The sequence below is a fragment of the Moschus berezovskii genome, chromosome X (genome assembly GCF_049115385.1).
Source record: "Moschus berezovskii isolate FMDL1 chromosome X, NW_MosBer_1.0, whole genome shotgun sequence".
Lineage (NCBI taxonomy): Eukaryota > Metazoa > Chordata > Mammalia > Artiodactyla > Moschidae > Moschus > Moschus berezovskii.
This window is the reverse complement of record NC_142488.1, coordinates 12,711,115-12,730,020: the sequence shown is the minus strand read 5'-3', so window position 1 is coordinate 12,730,020 and position 18,906 is coordinate 12,711,115. Positions and strand designations below refer to the sequence as shown.

The 18,906-nt window shown below is 44.1% G+C and overlaps 1 protein-coding gene across 3 annotated transcripts; it reads right to left on the bottom strand.

The window, feature by feature from the left end:
* Positions 1–6,269: 6,269 nt before the first annotated feature.
* TCEANC (transcription elongation factor A N-terminal and central domain containing) lies at positions 6,270–18,027 on the bottom strand. Of its 3 annotated transcripts, XM_055438737.2 has the most exons (3): positions 14,795–14,902; positions 14,585–14,650; positions 6,270–7,448 (listed from the first exon to the last, which is right to left on the bottom strand). In XM_055438737.2, exon 3 carries the CDS (start codon positions 7,349–7,351, stop codon positions 6,302–6,304), a length of 1,050 nt encoding a protein of 349 aa, XP_055294712.2. In that variant the 5' UTR covers positions 7,352–7,448; positions 14,585–14,650; positions 14,795–14,902; the 3' UTR covers positions 6,270–6,301. The 3 variants fall into 3 exon arrangements, with proteins under 3 accessions (XP_055294712.2, XP_055294714.2, XP_088689744.1); XM_055438739.2 differs by lacking the exons at positions 14,585–14,650; positions 14,795–14,902 and adding an exon at positions 17,930–18,027; XM_088833618.1 differs by lacking the exon at positions 14,585–14,650 and having other exon boundaries at positions 14,795–14,905.
* Positions 18,028–18,906: the final 879 nt, after the last annotated feature.

Here is an 18,906-nt window from a genome sequence, read left to right as displayed (position 1 = left end):
TTCCTATAACCCACTCCAGTATTCTTGCCTGGAGAATCCCATGGATGGAGGAGCCTGGTAGGCTACAGTCCACAGGGTCGCATAGAGTCGGACACAACTGAGCGACGGAACGGAACGGATTTTCTTATCTATAGTTGCAAAAGTCACTGACAAAGTTGATACAAAATGAAGAAGACATGCATACATATACATAGGTCAGTTGCTCCATTGTGTCAAACTCTTTGTGACCCCATGGACTGTAGCCCTCCAGGCTCCTCTATCCCTCTATCTGTGGGATTCTCCAGGCAAGAATACTGGAGTGGGTTGCCATTCCCTTCTCCAGGGGATCTTCCCTACCCAGGGATCAAACCTGGGTCTCCTGTGTTGCAGGCAGATTCTTTACCGTCTGAGTCACCAGGGAAGGCCATAAACTTAGAAAATGTAATGCTCTCTCACTGACTAAGAAAAAAAAAAGAAAACAGATTACTATCTATTTCTATCTATAGTTGCAACTCACTGACAAAGTTGATGCAAAATGAGGAATACAACTCAGATTGTTAGATCTTGGAGAATAAAGGAATTTCCATTTCAAGTGCTTCTATTCATCTGCACATTCAGTTTGCAAAATTCTGGTACAAATAAAAAACACGAAAATAAAAAACAAACAAAATCCTACCCCCTAAAACTCACCCCAAGAGCCCCAAACCAAAGGACAAACCCTGACATGAACTAATCACACACAGGTTTCATGTGCTGTGCTCTTTTCTAACCACTGAATAGGTTTTAAGACCACTCCAAGCAAGTCACATGAAACCACACTTGGTGAAACTTGAAGTTATAGTTGGCTGTGCAGAGTTCTTCTTTAAAAGACTGTTACATCACAATAGGCAGTGCTGGGAATCCTCCAGGAGAAAGATATCAAAACAGAATTCCTCCCAGAGGGCCTCAAGCTGCTTTCTTTAAAGCCATTTGAATACACAAATATATTTGCTTTGTGTGTTCTGAACATTTGGGGGAATTCTGTCATGAGGCAGGTAAACTGTATAGTCCATGAAGACTGCAGAGCTCTGCCAAAGGGACTTAGGAGAATAAAGAGAGAAGAACTGGTGAAAATATGTAGGTTTGGAGGTAACTTACACACTATAGTGAAAACAATAAAAAGTAAAATTCTATGAACTTCTAGATAACCACGATGGCGTGATCACTCACCTAGAGCCAGACATCTTGGAATGTGAAGTCAAGTAGGCCTTAGAAAGCATTACTATGAACAAAGCTAGTGGAGGTGATAGAATTCCAGTTGAGCTATTTCAAATCCTGAAAGATGATGCTGTGAAAATGCTGCACTCAATATGCCAGCAAATTTGGAAAACTCAGCAGTGGCCACAAGACTGGAAAAGGTCAGTCTTCATTCCAATCCCAAAGAAAGGAAATGCCAAAGAATGCTCAAACTACCACCCAATTGCACTCATCTCACACGCTAGTAAGTGAAGTGAAGTCACTCAGTCGTGTCCGACTCTTTGCGAACCTGTGGACTGTGGCCCACCAGGCTCCTCCGTCCATGGGATTCTCCAGGCAAGAATACTGGAGTGGGTTGCCATTTCCTTCTCCAAGGGATCTTCCCGACCCAGGGATTGAACCCAGGTCTCCCGCATTGCAGGCAGAGGCGTTAACCTCTAAGCCACCAGGGAAGCCCACCACGCTAGTAAAGTCATGCTCAAAACTCTCCAAGCCAGGCTTCAGCAATACATGAACCATGAACTTCCAGATGTTCAGGCAGGTTTTAGAAAAGGCAGAGGCACCAGAGATCAAATTGCCAACATCCGCTGGATCATGGAGAAAGCAAGAGAGTTCCAGAAAAACATCTATTTCTGCTTCATTGACTATGCCAAAGCCTTTGACTGAGTGGATCACAATAAACTGTGGAAAATTCTGAAAGAGATGGGAATACCAGAAACCTGTATGCAGGTCAGGAAGCAACAGTTAGAACTGGACATGGAACAACAGACTGGTTCCAAATAGGAAAAGGAGTGCATCAAGGCTGTATATTGTCACCCTGCTTATTTAACTTATATGCAGAGTACATCATGAGGAACGCTGGGCTGGAAGAAGCACAAGCTGGAATCAAGATTGCTGGGAGAAATATCAATAACCTCAAATATGCAGATGACACCACCCTTATGGAAGAAAGTGAAGAGGAACTAAAAAGCCTCTTGATGAAAGTGAAAGAGGAGAGTGAAAAGGTTGGCTTGAAGCTCAACATTCAGAAAACAAAGATCATGGCATCTGGTCCCATCACTTCATGGGAAATAGATGGGGAAACAGTGGAAACAGTATCAGACTTTAATTTTTTGGGCTCCAAAATCACTGCGGATGCTGATTGCAGCCATGAAATTAAAAGACGCTTACTCCTTGGAAGGAAAGTTATGACCAACCTAGATAGCATATTAAAAAGCAGAGACATTACTTTGCCAACAAAGGTCCGTCTAGTCAAGGCTATGGTTTTTCCTGTGGTCATGTATGGATGTGAGAGTTGGACTGTGAAGAAAGCTGAGCACCGAAGAATTGATGCTTTTGAACTGTGGTGTTGGAGTAGACCCTTGAGAGTCCCTTGGACTTCAAGGAGATCCAACCAGTCCATTCTAAAGGAGATTAATCCTGAGTGTTCATTGGAAGGACTGATGCTAAAGCTGAAACTCCAATACTTTGGCCACCTCATGCGAAGAGTTGACTCACTGGAAAAGACTCTGATGCTGGGAGGGATTGGGGGTGGAAGGAGACGGGGACAACAGAGAATGAGATGGCTGGATGGCATCACCGACTCGATGGACATGAGTTTGAGTGAACTCCGGGAGTTGGTGATAGACAGGGAGACCTGGCGTGCTGTGATTCATGGGGTCGCAAAGAGTTGGACATGACTGAGCGACTGAACTGATGAACTTCTAAAAAAAATCAGCTGTAATCACACAGAAGGACTGTTGTATTTCAACATTATACAGGTTGGTTTGACACTGTTTACAAAAGCCTCACGGAAGTGATTCCCTTTTCATTGAGGAGACAAACATTGGGAGATTCAAAGACCGAGGTAATGAACTTCCTCTGAGAGTTTAACGCCAGTTTTTACAAAAGCAGCATCGGAACTTCAGACCTAAAGGGGTTTGGAGTGTGCCACCCTCAAAATACAAGGGTAGAAAGATCATTGGAACTGAAAGCACACGAAAAAGAGGAAACACAGCTGAGCTCTCTGCCCTCCCCCAACTGCCTGAAAGCAGAACCAAAATTCCCCTTGTAAATTCCCTACCAGGGGATAACCACCCGATCATTAGAGGCAGCATGGCACAGAGAGGAGTCTACACAAACCATACTAGACGACCCATATCATTCATCAGTTCCCCAGCTAAATGACCTTCCCACAGCCTGCTGCCCCTAAAAGTCTACAGCCATTTTCCTTGGTATTAGTTGGAATTTCACTGAAAGTTGTTGTCTCTGCTCTCATGGCTCAGACGGTAAAGCGTCTGCCTACAATGCGGGAGACAGGGGTTCGATCCTTGGGCCAGGAAGATCCCCTGGAGAAGGAAATGACAACCCACTCCAGTACTCTTGCCTGGAAAATCCCATGGACAACAGAAGAGCCTGGCAGACTATGTCCATGGGGTCGCAAAGAGTCGGACACGACTGAGCAACTTCACTTTCTTGGTCCTTCTCTACAAATGGACTGTTCTTTCATAAAATGTTTAAGCCCAAGTTCTAACCATCCCTTTGAGTTACTCATCACTCAGCTTCTCCTGGAGGTATAGGTGCTGCACGTGTAAATAAACTTGACTTCTCTCTGGTTCTTCTGTCTTTTGGCATTTCTAATTTGCAGGGTCCCAGCTAGAGTCTAGGGTTTGTTTTTTTTTTAACTCCCCTAAGACCTGGGGGCGGGAGGAGAAGGGGACGACGGAGAATGAGATGGCTGGATGGCATCACTGACTCTGTGGACATGAGTTTGAGTGAACTCTGGGAGTTGGTAATGGACAGGGAGGTCTGGCGTGCTGTGATTCATGGGGTCGTGGAGAGTCGGACACGACTGAGCGACTGAACTGAACTGAACAGATCTAAACGCATGCCCTTGAGAACATGAAGACTCCCTAACATCAGTAACTGAATGTCCTAAAGAGTGTATGTACCCTGGAGAAATTGTGTGGAGGAAAAACAATGTGTGACTCCTATGACCGAGCAAGAGGGCTGGAAACAAAATTCTAACTGTAATAAATCGGGGAACTTTCAGGGCACAAGGAAGACCTGTAAAGTGGAAAGAGAAAAGGGAATGGAAAACAACAAAGCTCCCATCCCCCGATGTGAGAGCTTGAAGACACTATTATTTTAGTCCCACATCTCCAGGGCTCTATTTCTTAGGAGTCAATATGGAAGCCATCTCAGACAGGGAGTTGGAAGGAAGAAAATCTAGCCGCAGTTCAAGTGTGACTATTTAAGGTTGTGTTGCCGAGGTGAGCCACAGGACCTCTGTGGACGTTTCCTCAACTGTGAAGTGTACAAAATAACACTCTTTTCTTAAAGGTGACAAAAGGATCAAGTGCAAGCCTTTGGAACTCTGATGGCATCTTTAAGTAACTTGAAGAAAGAAAACAGAAATGTTGATGCTGGGGCTGCATCCCCAGAGTAAAAAGTCAAAGTCTTAGTCACTCAGTCGTGTCCAACTCTTTGTGACTCCACAGATTGTAGCCCGAGAGGCTCCGCTGTCCATGGGATTCTCTAGGCAAGAATACTGCGGTGGGTTGCCATTTCCTCCTCCAGGCATTCCACAGATCCAGATGTAATTGTCCCAGGGTGAGGGGTGGTCAAACTACCCCCGACAAAGCACAAAGAATGCTCAAACTACCACACAGTTGCACTCATCTCACACGCTAGCAAAGTAATGCTCAAAATTCTCCAAGCCAGGCTTCAACAATACGTGAACTGTGAACTTCCATATGTTCAAGCTGGTTTTAGAAAAGGCAGAGGCACCAGAGATCAAATTGCCAACATCCACTGGATCATCGAAAAAGCAAGAGAGTTCCAGGAAAACATCTATTTCTGCTTCATTGACTATGCCAAAACCTTTGACTGTGTAGATTAAAATAAACTCTGGAAAATTCTGAAAGAGATGGGAATACCAGACCACCCGACCTGCCTCTTGAGAAATCTGTATGCAGGTCAGGCAGCAACAGTTAGAACTGGACATGGAACAACAGACTAGTTCCAAATAGGAAAAGGAGTACGTCAAGGCTGTATATTGCCACCCTGCTTATTTAACTTATATGCAGAGTACATCATGAGAAATACTAGACTGGATGAAGCACAAGCTGGAATCAAGATTGCTGGGAGAAATATCAATAACCTCAGATATGCAGATGACACCACCCTTATGGTAGAAAGTGAAGAACTAAAAAGCCTCTTGATGAAAGTGAAAGAGGAGAGTGAAAAAGCGGCTTAAAACTCAATATTCAGAAAACTAAGATCATGGCATCCAGTCCCATTACTTCATGGCAAATGGATGGGGCAACAGTGGAAACAGTGGCAGATTTTATTTTGGGGAGCTCCAAAATCACTGCAGATCGTGAGTGCTGCCATGAAATTAAAAGATACATACTCCTTGGAAGGAAAGTTATAACCAACCTAGACAGCATATTAAAAAACAGAGACATTACTTTGCCAACAAAGGTCTGTCTAGTCAAGGCTATGGTTCTTCCAGTGGTCATGTATGGATGTGAGCGTTGGATTATAAAGAAAGCTGAGCGCTGAAGAACTGATACTTTTGAACTGTGGTGTTGGAGAAGACTCTTGAGTCCCTTGGACTGCAAGGAGATCCAACCAGTCCATCCTAAAGGAGATCAGTCTTGAGTGTTCATTGGAAGGACTGATGCTGAAGCTAAAACTCCAATACTTTGGCCACCTGATGCGAAGAGCTGACTCATTTGAAAAGACCCTGATGCTGGGAAAAATTGAAGGCGGGAGGAGAAGGGGACAACAGAGGATGACATGGTTGGATGGCATCACCAGCCCATGGACATGAGTTTGAGTAAACTCTGGGAGTTGGTGATGGACAGGGAGGCCTGGTGTGCTGCAGTCCATGGGGTCACAAAGAGTCAGACATGACTGAGTGACTGAACTGAACTGAATCACTTTGCCATACACTTGATACTAATAAAACATTATAAATTAACTATACCCCAATTAAAAAAAAGAATAGTATGTATAAGATTTGAAAGACAAGCATAAAAATGTGGTACAAATAAAAGATATCACTTCAGTTATCTCCTGTTAAAAGAACATTTATTTATCATCACAAGCACACCCACTTGCTATGATACCACTGCTCCCCACATTCATTGCAGATGACATAGGTCATCATTTCTTCATCTGGGCTTGAATTCTGCACCCAACCTGGAAGGAAGAGTGTCCCTCTGGGGATGACAGTGACCTGGCAGTTGAATTTCTCACAGCGCTTGCATTTTATTTTCCTGGTTGGCGTGCCCTCCACCAGTTGGGGCAGGTAATGTTCCTGTAAGGCAGATTTCGTGTAGGAGGCTCTCAACTGCTTCAGTTCCTTGCTGGCCATCTCCATGGCGGTCATTTCGGCAAATTCCCTCGGAGACATGGTCCCAGAGAGCAAGCTCTGCTGTAAGTGAGAATTTCGGGGGTTCTTCAGGTTAGCTAGTTTGCTGCGGATGCATGTTTTGTATTTTTGGAGGTTCTTGGGATGAAGGGCAAAAACGTGCGCTTCGATTTCTTGTGCCAAGTTGCGCCACACGTGGGCTCTGGGCTGGCCCGGGGAGGAAGCAGTTAGAGCTTCATACAGCAGCTCTGTGCATCTGGCTCTCACGGGCACTGTGGGGTCCGGCTGCCCACTCGCTGCCAGGTCAGTGGATTGAGGGTCCCCAGCACTGAGAGGCACTGCCTTAGGCTCCGCTGCGCTGCAGCTATCTTCTGGCACGATCGTTTCAATGGCTCCCACCACATCTTGGGATGTGAACAAAGAATTATACCTGGAGCCACCCCGTACCTCCTCCTCCTGATCTGGGTCAGGAGGAAGTCCTCGATTTTCTTCTTGACTTCCACCGGGAGGAAATTGTTTAGGCTTGCAGAGAGTAACCTTATACAGCGCTTTCCATTTTGACAGCAAACGCTTGGCTTTCTGCTTCAAAGCCACTGTGGGGTAGTTTTTGAGGACTCTGTATACCACCCTGACTACCTCCGTCTCCTGAAGGTGCTCTGGAGTCACATGCAGAGTTTCCAGTGCAGTGAGGTGATGGCTGAGATCCTCAAAATTCCTTTGAGACATCAGCTGCTCGATAAGGGCAACTCTGGCCACTATCTCGTTCTTGTCAGACATCGTTAGAGCTGACAAGAAAAAAGGGCTTTCATGTTCTCAAGTTTGCATTTGCCGGGCACAGCTCCATCATACATTCACTGTGCTCTCTGCCAGTTACCTAGGCAGAGAAAAAGAAGAAGAAGAAAGTCACTCAGTCTTGTCTGACTCTTTGCGACCCCAGAGACTATACAATCCATGGAATTCTCCAGGCCAGAATACTGGAGTGGGTAGCCTTTCCCTTCTCCAGGGGATCTTCCCAAGCCAGGGATTGAACTCAGGTCTTCCCCATTGCAGGCGGATTCTTTACCATCTGAGCCAGGCAGAGAAAGAGTTAGGTAATAAAAGTGGGTGTGACATGTTAGAAAATGCAATCTGCAACGCAGTATGGTTCAGTCTCAAAAGTCTGAGTCTCAGTAGTTAAAACAAAAAAAACAGCAGCCCTGTAAACAGCCTCTGCATTAACAATCGATTAAAGGAGGCTTGCTGAAAGAGCTGCTGTAACTTTCCCATCTCTACTTTTACAAATGAATGCCCTTTTCCAGATCAAGATTAGTCAACTCCTTTGTGTGGAATCTGGTGGTTATGTTGGGAATGAAAACATGCCAGTGTCAGCATCCATGGGGAAAGGCTGAGGAGGGCAGACTATTTTCCCCTATATTCAGCTATTTAAACTGAAGTCCTTGCTGATTTTATAGTTTTACTTTTTTTTTACTATATAGCTTTTATTGGCTGTACTATGGCTTGTGGGATCTTAGTTCTGCAATCAGGGGCTGAACCGAAATTCTTAAAAAGATGGTGATACAAGACCACCCGACCTGCCTCCTGAGAAATCTGTATGCAGGTCAAGAAGCAACATAGAGAACTGGACATGGAACAACAGACTGGTTCCAAATCAGGAAAGCAGTACGTCAAGGCTATATATTGTCACCCTGCTTATTTAACTTATATGCAGAGTACATCATGAGAAATGCTGGGCTAGAGGAAGCACATGCTGGACTCAAGATTGCTGGGAGAAATATCAATAACCTCAGATATGCAGATGATACCAACCTTATGGCAGAAAGCGAAGAAGAACTAAAGAGCCACTTGATTAAAGTGAAAGAGGAAAGTGAAAAAGTTGGCTTAAAACTCAACATTCAGAAAACTAAGATCATGGCATACGGTCACATCACTTCATGGCAAACAGATGGGGAAACTTAATTTTTGGGGTTCCAAAATCACTGAAGATGGTGACTACAGCCATGAAATTAAAAGACGCTTGCTCCTTGGAAGGAAAGTTATGACCAAACTTGATAGTATATTAAAAAGCAGAGACATTACTTTGCCAACCAAGGTCCATCTAGTCAAGGCAATGGTTTTTCCGTGGTCATGTATGGATGTGAGAGTTGGACTGTGAAGAAAGCTGATCGCCCAAGAATCGATGCTTTTGAACTGTGGTGTTGGAGAAGACTCTTGAGAGTCCCTTGGACTGCAAGGAGATCCAACCAGTCCATTCTAAAGGAGATCAATCCTGGGTGTTCATTGGAAGGACTGATGCTAAAGCTGAAACTGCAATACTTTGGCCACCTCATGCGACGAGTTGACTCACTGGAAAAGACTCTGATGCTGGTAAAGGTTGGGGGCGGGAGGAGAAGGGGACGACGGAGAATGAGATGGCTGGATGGCATCACCGACTCTGTGGACATGAGTTTGAGTGTAGTCCGGGAGTTGGTGATGGACAGGGAGGCCTGGCGTGCTGTGATTCATGGGGTCGTGGAGAGTCGGACACGACTGAGCAACTGATCTGATCTGATCTGAGACAGCATATTAAAAAGCAGAGACATTACTTTGCCAACAAAGGTCCATCTAGTCAAGGCTATGGTTTTTCCAGTAGTCATGTATGGATGTGAGAATTGGGACTATAAAGAAAGCTGAGTGCCAAAGAATTGATGCTTTTGAACTGTGGTGTTGAAGAAGACTCTTGAGAGTCCCTTGGACTGCAAGGAGACCAAACCAGTCAATCCTAAAGGAAATCAGTCCTGAATATTCATTGGAAGGACTGATGTTGAAGCTGAAATTACAATACTTTGGCCACCTGATGCAAAGAACCAACTCACTGGAGAAGACCCTGATGCTGGGAAAGATTGAAGGTGGGAGGAGAAGGGGACAGCAGAGGATGAGATGGTTGGATGGCATAACTGACTCAATAGACATGAGTTTGAGTAAACTCCAGGAGGTGGTGATGGACAGGGAGGGCTGGCATGCTGCAGTCCATGGGGTCGCAAAGAATCGGACACAACTGAGCGACTGAACTGAATGACTGTGGCTTGTGGGATCTTAGTTCTCTGATCGGGGGTTGAACCCGGGTTCCCTGGAGTGGAAGCGTGGAGTTCTAACTGCTGGACTGCCAGGGAATTCCCTGATTTTATAGTCTTGAAGTAGGACTTTTCTGAATATAAAAGCATGAAAAACAGAGCCAAAATCAGATGCTGTTCAGAAGTCCCAAGGAATCTACAGAAATGATGAAACACCACAGGTTGGGAGGCAGCTGGACGCAGGTCAGATGGGCCCCAACAGTCAACAGGCCACAGAGTGCTGACGTCTAAGTCTTCTGAACATCGGGGTCAAGGTTCTGAGTCTGCAATCCAGAGCATTTAGGACTTCGGACTAACGGGTCCCTAGGCCAGAGTTTCATTCCATTAACTCCCCCTCCCCACTTTTAGGTGTAAAAAGCTGGTTATGTCTGTGTGAACCTCATCCTGAGGAGGCAAAGTTCACTTTATCTAACCCGTCTCTTTTTCTCTCCACCTAATGCACACAACCTTGCCTACAAAATACCCTTGGATGTGTATCTGCCTGTTTGGTCTAAATGTGAACATAAGCATTTTGATGGCAGGGATATCATCTTTTCAAGACTCCATGGACTCTTGTTTTATAGCACATGATATTAAATAACAATCACCAAAAACACACAGGTTCACAACACTGAAGTGATTATAGAGGTAGTTAATGCAGTCTTCCTAGACACCATCTGACAAGTGCTGTAAAGTTTAAGGTCCTTTTAGTCAGCAATTCTATTTCTAAAAATTTACTTTAAGGAAATGAGAGATGTGGAGGCTGTTTTTGTAAGAATTTTCTGCAAACTTAGAAGAAATGATGAGGTTCCAAATGGTTAGGCTTGCACACGAACATTCATAGCAGCATGGCTCATAACAGACAAAAAGTGGAAACAATCCAAATGTCTATCAACTGAGGAATCGAGAAACAAACTGTAATATATCCATATAATGGGATGTTGTCAATAAAATGAAATTCTGATACAGACAACATGGATGAGCCTTCAAAGCTTTATGCTAAATTGAAGAAGCAGAAGACCGCATATGGTATGATTTCATTTACATGAGATGTCCAGAATACACAATTCTACAGACAGAATGTAAATTCATGGTGGACGAGGGCTGGGATGGAGGGAATCGGGGAACCAGTGGGGTGGAATGAAGAGGCGGTGGCTATTAATGGGTACACAGCTTTTCTTGGGGGAGGTACAAATTCTTCTCTCAAACTGACTGTGGTAACCATTGCACAGCTGTGAATATGATTTAAAAAAACCCATTAAACTGTACACTTAAACTAGGTGAACTTATGGTATAAAAAGTGTATCTGAACAAAGCTGTTATTTAAAAACAACATCGAGGGAATGCCTTGGCAGTCCAGTGGTTAGGACTCAGTAGTCTCACTGCTGAGGGCCCGGGTTCAATCCCTGTTTGGGGGACCAAGATCCCATAAGCTGTGCAGTGTGACCAAAAAAAAAAAAGCTAAAAATTAATAAAAATAAAAACAACATCTAAAGTCCATTTATTTTTATCTTTACTATTTTTTTCTGGTTATGCTGCACAGCTTGTGGGATCTAAAGTCCGATCCAAATTTTATTTAAAAATCACATGTGAAGAGAAAAGGCTGAAAATAGATACAAAAAACTCCCGACAGTGTTACTTTCTGAATGGCAAGATCTTAAGTGATTTTTGTTTGTTCTTTTACTCTTTTTTTAGATTTTCTATTGATGTATACAAATGCACTGCTTTCCTAAACAAAAAAGTTATGGGTCTATTACAATTTCATGATAAACCCTCTATGTTCCAGAGATTTGCTTACTGAAAAATTACATGGTACATGGCTCATCCTAGTCCTACTGCCCTTTGGAATCAGGACACCAGAAGAGAAGCACCTCACCTCACCTGTGACTCTGCATTCATATCAGCTCTCACCTTCCTCAGAAGCCCACTGCTGCACTGGAAGCAATTCCATCTCCCCTCAAACCTGATCCCCAAATATGAACAGGTGATCACCCACAGCCACAACTCTGAGGTTCCTACTGGTTTTTCCCCATCGCACAGTGCACATGATCAAGGTTCTGGGTCTTGTATTTTTACCACCTGGTGGTCTTTCTTATTATTCTTTTTTATAGTCAGTTAACAAGAACTCAATGGGCCACTGATTCTGGATTGTAAGTGGTATTCTCTAATTATTGAGAACTGGTACTTCAAGATCATTGTTTTTCCTTTTTGAATTCCATTTCTTTTTCTGAACGATCAGAATGAAGATTTATGTATTGATTAATTTTTTGTACATAAAGTTTCATTGGAACACAAAACTACCCATTTACTTATATATTGTTCCTTTTTAAATGTTATTGTAGTTGATTTACAATGTTAATTTCTGCTGTATAACAAAGTGATTCTGTTATACATAAATATTCTTTTTCATATTCTTTTCCATGATGGCTTATCACAGGATGCTGAATATAGTTCCCTGGCTCTACAGTAAGACCTTGTTGTTTATCCATTTGTATATAGTGGTTTGCGTCTGCTAATCCCAAACTCCCAATCCTTCCCTCCCTCACCCTGTCCTCTTGGCAACCCCAGTCTGTTCTCTATGGCTGTGAGTCTGTTTCTGTTTCATAGATAGGTTCATTTGTGTCATATTTTAGATTCCATAGATAAGTGATATCATATAGTATTTGTTTTTCTCTGACTTATTCACTGAGTATGATAATCTCTAGGTCAATCCATGTTGCTGTAAATGTCATTATTTCATTGAAATCCACTGCAATAGTAAAAAGGGTCTTCCTAAGAATCAAAGGCTCAGTTAACAAAGAACAGGCAAGACAGCACAGAAAAATTAAAAATACACATCCTCACTTGCTGACTACTGCTCTCAGCACTGTCTGCTTGAGATCTCAGGACCTGGAGGAAGTCAAGCAAGGGAGTCACGACAGTCCGGTCACAAGGAGCTCAGGGCACTTGAACCCTCCCCCACATGTGGGAACATTTCCTAGCAAGGACTCAGTTTCATCACGTTCTACACTCATTCTCTACGCATCGTTACCTGAGAAAGCAGGATTGAACTGGGCTGGATGTCAGCAAGGTGGTTAATAAGACACTGGTCTAGAGTTCCCCCAAGGAGGTTAGGCAATCTTTAACTTAGGTCAAATTTCTCAATGAAAGGTCAGAGCTTTAAGGAGATTCTGAAGGCAAAGTTAACTGTAGCTTCAGGGCTTCAGGGAGATGGAAGCACTGTTTGTTGAAACTTTTTCTTTACTCATGGAAATCTACTGAAGTTAAAGGTTTCAAATATATAAGCACTCTGCTCTTCACTCATAACCCTTTTATTTACTGTTCCTCTACATTTAAAATTTTTTAACTGTGGTAAAAATGCACATAAAATTTATCACCTTAACCATTTTGACATGGATGGTTCATTAAAGTACATTGACACTGTTATGCAACCAGCTTTTGGAATGCTAGTCGTCTTGCAAAACAAACTTTGCACCTATTCAACCAACCGCTCTCCACTTCTTTCTCCCCTGCATTCCCTAGTAACCATCATTCTACTGTCTGAGTTTGACGACTTTAGATACCTCATATAAATGGAATCATACAGTATCTGCCTTTTTGTGTCGGGCTTATTTCACACAGCATAATGCTCTCAAGGTTCATCCACATTGGAGTGTCTGTCAGAATTTCCCTCCATTCAAGGCTAGATAATATTCCACTGGATGGCTAGACCACATTGTGTTTATCCATCCACCTGCGGATGGACACTTGAATTGCTTCCGCCTTTGGGCTCTTGTCAATAGTGCTGCCATGAACATGAATGCATAAATACCTTTCTGCTTTCAATTCTGTCGGCTATTTACCCAAAAGTGGGGTTGCTGGATCATATAGGCATTCTATTTTTAATTTTTTGAGAAACTGCCATATATATATATAATTTTTTTTTTAGAGGAGAAAGTGGCTTTATTACTTTGCCAGGCAAACAGGGAACACAGTAGGCTAGTACCTCAAGAACCGTGCCCCTCTCTTCCATATTTTCTGCAGCATTTCCATGATGTCAAACTTCCTATTCTCCCTGTGGGATAGTCATGTGACTAGAAAGCAATTTATTGCCTTAGGAGGCTGCAGTACGTAAGCAACTGGGTTATAAAATTTTGAGAACTGCCATAAAAAGATGAAGTAGGCTCCGTGTCCAGTTTAGAGTTCTACACAGTTCACTGAATAAATATCTGTTATATATCTCGTACACAATAGATGCTGAACCTAACGAGATACTCTCTGCCATAAAGGAGCTGACAGCCCAGTAGAATAGACAAGAAACTGGCAAATACAAGGACAGACACTGCTGCTAAGGGGCACACATAGGAGGGATACACAAACCAAACCTGTACTTCCTGCTATCTGGCCGGCTCCATTTCTCCACTGCTTTCATTCTACGCACGACATTTTGTTAGAGGGATCATCTTCTAGTAGAGGTTTCAGCAAAAGGCACCCTCCTTTTCTTGCTTAAGGCCCTTCAGAGGTTCCCCTCTGCTCTCAGGATGGAGCCCAAGGTCCCTGGCCAGTAGTGAAAAGTCCCTTTCCAGCCTCCTTTGTGATCTTACTGAATCACTGGCAGGCACTTGCATCCCCCAGCTCAATGCCTTTGCACCACTAGCTCTCTGAGCCTGGTGTGTCTCTCACCAGGAGTATTTCTCACTCCTGCCTGCCAATCCATGTCATCTGGAGAACTTACACAGCCAAAACAAAAACAATGCCAGGGCCTCACCCCAGACAGAATGAATTTGAATCTCTGCGGGCAGGCCTGGGCATGTTGCAGCTCTCCAGGTGACTGTGATCTAAACCAGAGCCATCACCACGGCCCCCAACACACAGGCACAACTCCTCTCCCGCAGCAGGACCAACCCGGCTAGTGGGCCTCCACCCAAAGGCAGTTCCCGACCTGCTCCTGGGCTGAAAGCACACCACCTCTCCGACTTCACATTCTGCTGGAGGGAGCCTCATTAAACTGTGAAATGTTTAAAAAACAAACAAACAAAAAACTTCCTAAGAACAACTCGCCTGAAAACCTTCTCTACAAATTCCAACCAGCGACTGCAATGTTTTCAGTGTCACTGTGTACCCAATCCCCTGCATTCATTCCTGAACTTACCTCCTAACAGCAGAAAGCAGCACACGTGGAGTAAGTCGGTGTGCTATAGACGCTCATGTCCATCCTCATAGGTACAGGGCTTACCGCCATCTTACAGATGAGGAAATCTGTTAAGAACATCAAATATTTGTACATTTTTTCCGCATGATGCATATCACACTAAAGAAAGTGAAAAAGCTGGCTCAAAACTCAACATTGATAAAACGAAGATCATGGCATCCAGTCCCATCACTTCATGGCAAATAGATGGGGAAACAATGGAAACAATAAGAGATTTTATTTTCTTGGGCTCCAAAATCACTGCAGATGGTGACTGCAGCCATGACATTAAAAGACGCTTGCTCCTTGGAAGAAAAGCTATGACAAACTGAGACAGCATATTAAAAAGCAGAGACATTACTTTACCAACCAAGGTCCATCTCGTCAAAGCTATGGTTTTTCCAGTTGTCATGTATGGATGTGAGAGTTGGACCATAAAGAAAACTGAGCGTTGAAGAACTGATGCTCTTGAACTGTGACACTGGAGAAGATTCTTGAGAGTCCCTTGGACTACAAGGAGATTCAACCACTCAATCCTAAAGGAAATCAGTCCTGAATATTCATTGGAAGGACTGATGCTGAAGCTGAAGCTCCAATACTTTGGCCACCTGATGCAAAGAACTGACTCATTGGAAAAGACCCTGATACTGGGAAAGACTGAAGGCAGGAGAAGGGGACGACAAAGGAGGAGATGGCTGGATGGCATCATCGACTCGATGGACATGAGTTTGATCAAGCTCTGGGAGTTAGTGATGGACAAGGAAACCTGATGTGCTGCAGTCCATGGGGTCACAAAGAGTCGGACACGACTGAGCAACTGAACTGAACTGAATTCACACTAAACAATTTTTTTCTTGTCTGCTTTCCCTACAAGACCAAAGAATGATGTCTGTTTCATTCACTGATACACATCTGGCAAACACCTGGCCAGGGCTCATTATTACTCAACAAATTCTCCCCTCTCTGCTTGTGAGCATCATCCTTTGCACCACAGACTGGCTTGCTTATACCCACTACCCCTAAGCCCCTCAGCTTCTTCCATAGGAAACCAACCTTATCTCAATTCTAATTTAGAAAATAATTTTAAAAGTATTCTAGTTAAAAAAAAAAAAAAAAGCAGCACAGTGCCTCCTGTGGGCTAATCAGGACCCCAGGAGTCAAGTCATTTGGGGATAAGGAAGGACTAGAAGGTACAGTTCCCAGAAGTATGTTGACTATGTTGGGGGTGGAGGGAGAATGCAACATCATAAGATTAATATGAGAATTAAAAGGGATAGTCCTTACAAAGTCCTTGGAACTATGTCACACACTAAGCCCAACTAAGGATTATACAGCAATGAAGAGGAATAATATGTATTCATTACATATACAATGAAAAGGTTTACATGTATCTACCATACCTGACATTGTACTAGAGCAGAGGTTCAGCAAACTTTTTCTATAAAGGGCCAGATGGTAAATACTTTAGGCTTTGTAGTCCATCCAGCTTCTGTATGGACTACTCAGCTCCACTGTTCTTGTAGCAGGAACAGCAGCCACAGACAATAAATATTGTGTCAGTGGGTGGTTCAGACGGTAAAGAATCTGCTTGCAACGCGGGAGACCCGGGTTCGATCCCTAGGTCAGCAAGATCCCCTGGAGAAGGAAATGGCAACCCACTCCAGTATTCTTGCCTAGAGAATTCCATGGACAGAAGAGCCTGGTGGGCTACAGTCCATAGGGTCCCAAAGAGTCAGACACACCAGTCACAGACAATATATAAATGAGCTGATATGTCTTTGCTACAATAAATCTCTTTTTCAAAGACAGAAAGGCTGAATTTGGTTGCAGGCAGTGCTGTCCAACAGCAATATAACAGCAAGCCAGACAAAGAATTTAAAAATCTCTAGTGGCCACAGAAAAAAATAAGCAGGTGAAATTAGTAATAAAGTGAAGTGAAGTCGCTCAGTCGTGTCTGACTCTTTGTGACCCCATGGACTGTAGCCTACCAGGCTTCCCTGTCCATGGAATTTTCCAGACAAGAGTACTGGAGTGGGTTGCCATTTCCTTCTCCAGGGGATATTCCCGACCCAGAGATCGAACTTGGGTCTCCTGCATTGCAGGCAAACGCTGTACCATCTGAGCCACCAGGGAAGCCATTTTATTTAACCCAGTGTATCTCAAACACTGCCATTTCAACACGTTGATTGATATAAAGAAATTGAGATAGTTTGCATTCTCTTTTTCATACTAATTCTCCAAAATTCGCCATTTTACACTTAATGCACATCTCAGTTAGGACTAGGCACATTTCAGGTACTCAGCCTTATGGACCTAGTGGCTACCATACTGTACAATTCTAGAGCATATGCTAGAACCGATAATGCTGAGATACACTCCTATATCCCTAGCTACTCAATACATATCAAAAACAGAGTTTATACAGTACCCGAAATATCTGTTGAATGAATGCATACAAAACCTTGTTAATATTAACTGATGTTACAGGTATATGCAGAAATGCACACATATGCTCTAAAAGCTAACAACAGATCAAAGAGAAATTTCCAAAAGCTGGTAACAAATCAGCAATAACCTACATGAGTTTAGACCTAAGATCTAAAGAGAAAATTGAAATTTCTAGTCACAACCCAGGTACACCTCTCTGGCTATACAGGCAACCTCTCCCTCTATGGCGAGAAATTATGCTGTCAGGAGCGTCGCAATTTCTGAAGTGGCACAATACTGCTCTAGCGCCCTTCTGCTTTATGACGACCAATAGCAAATGTGCAGCGAGAGGAAAGGCCGAAGGGAAGGGAATGGCACAAGGGCCCACTCTGGCCCGGGTTCGGGTTCCAGTGGGTGGGGTGGAGCGACAAGCGAAGTCTGCCGCAAGACTTCCAAGGGTGACAGCCTGTCACCCAGCACGCAGGGAGCGGCGGCCCTGAGGGATCTACCCACGCTCTCCTGGAGCAGAGGGGAAGGCGAAAGTACGTCTGGGTCTACCGATCCCGGCAACACCGAGAGCCTCCCCGAGCGGGGTGGGCTTCCCCTCGGAACAACTGGGTCGCCTGTCTGCAGCCAAACAGCCATTGGCGAAACCTGAACACCGCTCACCGAGAAGCACCGGCGAAACCCGGAAGTCCTCGGTGTCCTCGGTGTCCGAGAGGGCTTCCGGTCCCAGGGCGGGACCACGAAAGCTCAACCAATCCATCCCGCAGCCTGGAGAACAAGGCCCGGGACTCAACGCATGCGTGCTAGGAAAGTAGCGTCTGCGCAGAGCGATCGGCCTGCCCCACCCCCACCCCCCACCGCCCACCCCCCGCAGCTCCCAAATTCCGGTCCTGGTCTGGGGCCAGCAATCTGCAGCCGGCCACGAGTTGAAAAAAATAAAAAGAAATAAACAAACAGCCCCACTGTTGCTTTTGAGCATCGAAGTTTGTTGAACTAACCTTTCTGTTTGCCATCAAGACAGTGCTCAGCTAAAGGTTGACAACACTTAGGACGAAAATGAATTTACTTAACGCGGTAATTAATTCAACAAGTACTTATTGCACCTCTCGCATGCATCAGTTGATATGAAAGCAGAAGACATTCATTAAGGAGCCTTGTGCATGCTGTGTGTCCCACCTGTACACGTTCCCTGCCAGGATCCCGTAAAGACACCCTGATGGTAGGACTAGAGAAAGTGGCAGCCTTCTTTGCTGATCCTTTAGGATAACTTGGGGGACGGTTCAAGGAAGCAGAGTGACTGTATGATTGAGCCACGTGATAAACCTTACCTAGGAGGGAAGACAGGACCAGGACTAACGCTGTAATCAGTAACGCAGGAGCAGTGACTCCATCTTAAAAACTTGAAGCACTGCAGATTTATCCTAGATGTAATCTAAGAAACTATAGTTTCAAAAGGCTATTGCTATGAAATTGTTTCCAGCACAAGAACAAAGTGAGACACCTATTAATCTATTGAACAGCCCCGGCTCTGTAGGGTATAAAGAAGAAACTTTAAATTTTTTCTCACCACTGCCTTGAAACACATTCTTTTGGCTCTCTTCCTGTATCTTGGCTGCTCTAGGGCTGGAGCTTGAGGAAAT

What these genes read in the sequence shown, in the direction of transcription:
- TCEANC (XM_055438739.2), bottom strand. Translation starts at nt 7,351, where the DNA reads ATGTCTGACAAGAACGAGATAGTGGCCAGAGTTGCCCTTATCGAGCAG.